The sequence below is a fragment of the Echinops telfairi genome, unplaced genomic scaffold (genome assembly GCF_000313985.2).
Source record: "Echinops telfairi isolate 266 unplaced genomic scaffold, ASM31398v2 ScPeMD7_2;HRSCAF=8, whole genome shotgun sequence".
Classification (NCBI taxonomy): Eukaryota; Metazoa; Chordata; class Mammalia; order Afrosoricida; family Tenrecidae; genus Echinops; species Echinops telfairi.
Genome location: NW_022103898.1, coordinates 23,066,733 through 23,071,874, shown reverse-complemented (window position 1 = coordinate 23,071,874; position 5,142 = coordinate 23,066,733). Strand labels below are relative to the sequence as shown.

Sequence of the window (5,142 nt, the reverse complement as noted above, 5' to 3'; positions counted from 1 at the left end):
GGAGACTAGATCACTGCTCATGCTTTACTTTCCAGCTTGTGCCTGCTCTGACCACGGACAGTGTGACGACGGGATCCTGGGCTCTGGGCAGTGCCTCTGTCAAACGGGCTGGACTGGCCGATTCTGTGACACTCAAGAAGGTCAGTCCTGGGATGGCCACCTGCTGGGGCAGGGCCACTCCAACTGAGACTCTGGGCCTCAGTAACCCTGGTGTGGGTGGTGGGGCTGGGGGGCCTGACAAAGCAGGTGATCCCATTTCCATGGTGGAAAGATGCTTGTCCTATCTGGAGTTTGTGTTAGTTGCCTCTAAAAGTAATATACTTGTATTTTAATCTGGATAATGGCTTTGTAGAAAGTAGTGATTCTGGGATCTCAGCATATCACTCGGTTGGCAGAACCTTGGCAAATCTCCGCTCGGTGTGGGATGTAAGGAGCACTTTTGAAACATGGTGGGTCCCAACATTTCACAGCACAAGGGCAGGATGAACGGGGGATCACTTCCTTTGCAGTCTTGCCCCCCGTATGCACACCTGCTTGTTCTACTCATGCCACCTGTAAGGAGAACAACACGTGTGAGTGTAACCTGAACTACGAAGGCGACGGGCGAACGTGCACAGGTGAGTGCCCTCCATGTGTGCGTATGTATGTGTGTGAGTTAACAGCACGGTGCGGGAGAGGAGTGGGGTCTGGTCAGGGTTGCTGGACCCCATGCTAGTTTCTGCTTCCTGCCCAGGTGACTTCAGCAGCACCTTCCCTCGCTGAGACTCCATTTCCTTTTCTGAAAATGGACCTCATTTCCCCACCTTGTAGGTCATGGTTTTAAAATTGCTTTGTAAACTTTGGCACCTTTCATTGTATAGTTGGGCTTTTGTTTTGTTTTCCCAGATTCTACAATCATTCCATCTTCAGAAAACTCACTAAAGTACAGAAAAGAAAAACAGTAAATCAACTCTCACCACTGGGGATCTTCTGTGAACATTGCAATGTCTATATAATGTTTGGTTAAAGGCTCAATGTCTAGAGACTCAAATGAAGAGTGACATCATGTGGTAGATGTTTATTTCTGCCTCACATAATGGTGTAGCGGGAAGCTTCCCAAACTGAGACAGAGATTCTCATAGAAACATTGGCAGGGACCCAAACTCCTTCCATCTTGTTGCTCTGCCATCTGCTCACATACCTGGATCCAGGTGGTACTGGTACTGCCATAATGGACACACTGTCCATGGTCTGAGCAGGCACAGGCTGGAAAGCTGTGTGGGCAGTGATCTAGTTTCCCGGTGACTGAGCTGCTCGCTGGGCCTTTTCAGTGTGGGAGACACTGTGCCCAGGCCCCAGTCATTTATTCTCTAGACCGGAGCACAGAGGAGAAGAGGGTGGAGACAGACCGCCTTCCTTTTAAAGATATGGATTTCTTGGGGGTGGGGGGACTGGGTCTGAAAAAAAAAAAGAAAGATATGACATAAAACTTGCCAAAAAAAAATCACCATCACGCTGGCCATAGCCCCGTCACTGACCACACCTTGCTGCAAGGAAGCTTAGGAAATGCTGGTTTTAGCTAGTCAACCATAAACACAGCTAAAAATCCCCTCAACACAAAAAGGAGAGAATAGATATTTGGGGACATTTTATTCATCTTGACCGTGTGGCTTCCTAACACTTTTCATGAATGAATGCTCTTAGCCTGGATCCTCTAAAGGAATGAAATCAGGGAAGTATCCATAAAGCTAGATGGAGAGGAGCTTATTTCACGGAAATGGCAGACACCGTTGTGAGGAGTGGCAAGTCCTAATCCATGGTCAAGCAGCAGGCTGAAGACCTCTACTGCCTCACAGGGTTGCAAGGGCTGACCAACCTTCGGGTCAGGTAACCGGCTAGAGGCCTTTGCTGGCTCACAGGGTTGTGGGGCTTGTTGTTGTTGTTCTTGGTGTGAGGGGTCATCAAGTTGGTTCCAACCCATAGTGCCCTCATGCACAACAGAATGAAATACTGCCCAGTGCTGTCCCCTCCTCACCGTTGTTCTTAAGGTTGAGCCCATTATTGTAGCCACTGTGTCCATCCATCTCCTTGAAGGCCTTCCTCTTGAATCCAGAATTGGCAGGTCAGGCAACAGGCTGAAGACCTCTGTAGACGTCTGTCCCAAGAGCCAGAGATCAAGTGATGAGAAAAGCGCAGGGTTGAGAAAAAGGACGAGCTTTGCCAAGACATCCACTTACACCCTGGTGTCAGTCCACATCCCCCAGGACACTCCCTGCTGACTGGCTGGCAGCGCACGTCAGACCACACAATGGAAGAGAAGGGGAGTTTTGAACAGTGCCTGTCAAACCATAGAGAATCAGAGCCAAGTGGACACACAGCACTGACCCTCACATACTCAGGTCAAGGTTTATAGGCTTCTTGTAAAATAAGGTCTTGCTGATCTGCTACAAGGCAATCCAGAAGCCATGCCAGCATAGACCCCATTTCTGTCTTTCTGCTTGGCCAGCCTGAGAGAGAGAGAGAGAGAGAGAGAGAGAGAGAGAGAGAGAGGCCGCCTGTCCCCGTGTTCCTTCCCTCGGAGACTCACGTGGCTGCCATGACTTCCCTGACTCACGGCTGGCGCTGGGACTAACCTATGACTGGGTTGGAATTTTTGGAGATTATGAAGGCAAAGGTCAGAGGTAGCACAACACAATGGGAAAAGCATGGACTTTGGAGCCTCCAATCCCAGCTCCACCACGGACTACCTGTCCCACCTTTCCCCAGCCAGCTCCTCTTTCCCACCTTGTTTGTTCATCTGTGAAATGGGGGTAACCATGAATTGCTCACAATGTACTCAATTAGCGTTGCACTAACACGCACACATAGTACTGTAATATTGAGAAACTCAATCTCATTCTGGAAAATGACTTCCAAAGTAGAGCCTGACAGATCAGAGGCAAAGAGGGGCAGAGGTGGACTGATATGATCAGACCTGGTCAACAAGGCAAGGCTATCAGTGTTTGCAGATGCCAGCATAAAACAGCACGGTGTAGAGATTAGAGGCCCATTAGGCATGCTAGGGGATCCAAGGAGCCCTGCAGGTGCAGTAGCTACATGTTGGGTTACTAACTGCAAGGCCAGCAGTTCAAACTCACCAGCCGGTCTATGGGAGAAAGACTGGGCTTTCTACTCTGTAAAGAGTTGGTCTCAGAATCCCACGGGGCAGTTCTACCCCGTCCTATAGAACCACCATGAGTTGGCATCGACTTGATGGTAGTGAGTGAGTGAAGGGGTTCAGGGACCATGGACTGTGCCAAGTGACACTGATGCCCTCTAAAACTGGGTGTCTGTAAAATTATTATGCAAGGTTTCAGCAGAAATTTATTTATTTCCATAAAAATACCCCTTTAGTTAGTTATAACAGCAAACACAGGTTTTTTATCAACTCAGTTTACACATATCACAATACCCACAAGGCTAAAAACACGATCCTAATTTGCCATTTGGACCCTCTAATGAGCTCCGGTCCGAGCTGTCATGACCACCCAATGACAATGAGGTCCCCAAGCCTGTGGTGTCTTCTGCACATCCTACAAGCACACGCTGTGGTTTCCATCACTGCTAATGTTTTTACAGCTGCTCCGGTGTTCTAGGGCTTTCACCACCGTGTTGCGGTAAGTAGTGGGTGTGGACCTCTAGCAACAGCGTTTGCAGAAGAAAGTAGCAGTGAAAGGAGAAGGAACAGAATCCAAGAAGGCTTCCACTCGGTTTCCCATAATGTTGTGACTAATATTGTCGTCATTCAGTCCAAGCAATAGTTCCTTGAAGCCATCCATCTACAGTGTTGGTGATCACATAATATTCTATGATACAAGTCGATGGTAAACATTACTAAGGGTTCTATATGACCTGGTGTGGGAGAAGGTTCATGGGGGGGTGGGTCTTGGGGCGAGGGGTTTACATCATGAGTTACTGCACCAGGTAACACCAACCCTAGTGGTGCCACTGCACGGACTCCCCCTGCTCCCAGGTGCCGGGAGGGCTTATATCCAGGTCCGAAGCCCCAGTTACACCGCTCTCACCCTCCTACCCTGCTCTTGCAGTTGTGGACTTCTGCAAACAGAACAACGGGGGCTGTGCGAAGGTCGCCAAGTGCTCTCAGAAAGACACCAAGGTCACCTGCAGCTGCCCGAAGGGCTACAAGGGGGACGGTCACAGCTGCATAGCGATAGACCCCTGCGCGAATGGCCTCAATGGTGGCTGTCACGAGCATGCCACTTGCACGATGACTGCTCCGGTGAGTGGCTCGTCCCCAGAGGAGCGGGGACTTCCCTCAGCCTGGCTTCTCCACCTGCCGTGGGTCCTGCTCACCGTTCCACTTCTCCCAGAGCTTTTCTTCCCACCTCAGTCGATTTCTTGCTAAAAGCTGGAGAGCCTAATGCAAGCTCAATGCAATCTGGTCTTTGGGAGAGAAAAGGGGCATTCGTGGGGAAACTGGGAACGTTCCGATCAAACCCATTGTTTCGGTGATCCGTCGCGGACCCATGTGAATGGCTTTGCTTTGACAGCTGTACCATGCTCAGGTAAGACGTTGACATGAGGGTGAATGTTCTCTGCTCTCTTGGCAACAAAGATGATTCCAAAGATGATTCCAATTTTTAAAATTCCATACAATTTTTTTAAATGTACTCAGATTAAAAGACGATGGGCAGGGGCCAGTTGGGGGAAGCACTCAAATATCTGCAGACTCCCGTCAATGTCGTTTGTGGAAAGATGGGGAGGGCCGTGCCCATTATGGATTAGAAGCATGGGCTTGGAGTCACACAGACTTTGAGACTTAGCCCCCAGGCTTAAATACCACGTGGTCCCGAGCTGGCTGCTTCAGCAATCTGAACCTAATGTCCCTCATCTGTAACATGGTTACATAATAATGTAAACTTCAGAGGGTTGCTGTGGGAAGAAAGGTGGATCATTTACTGATTCAGTACATGGTCACTGAAAACCCACCCTGTACTTTTATGGGTCTCAGTGGTACTTCAATCAAAAGGACAGACATAATCTCTGATTTTCTGGAGCCTATGGGAGCCCTGGTGGTGTGGTGGGTTTTGTGGTAGGTGGGCTGCTAATTGCAAGGTCAGCAGTTTGAAACCACCAGCCGCTCCAAGGGAGAAAGACGAGGAT

The 5,142-nt window shown here is 49.4% G+C and overlaps 1 protein-coding gene across 1 annotated transcript in view; it reads left to right on the top strand.

Moving 5' to 3' along the window:
* Positions 1-5,142, top strand: part of STAB2 (stabilin 2) — a 166,892-nt gene that overhangs the window by 143,806 nt on the left and 17,944 nt on the right. Inside the window, exons 56-58 of the mRNA XM_045291191.1 lie at positions 36-140; positions 510-617; positions 4,065-4,258. Coding sequence (XP_045147126.1) covers positions 36-140; positions 510-617; positions 4,065-4,258 — 407 coding nt within the window. The remainder of the gene's footprint in view (positions 1-35; positions 141-509; positions 618-4,064; positions 4,259-5,142) is intronic.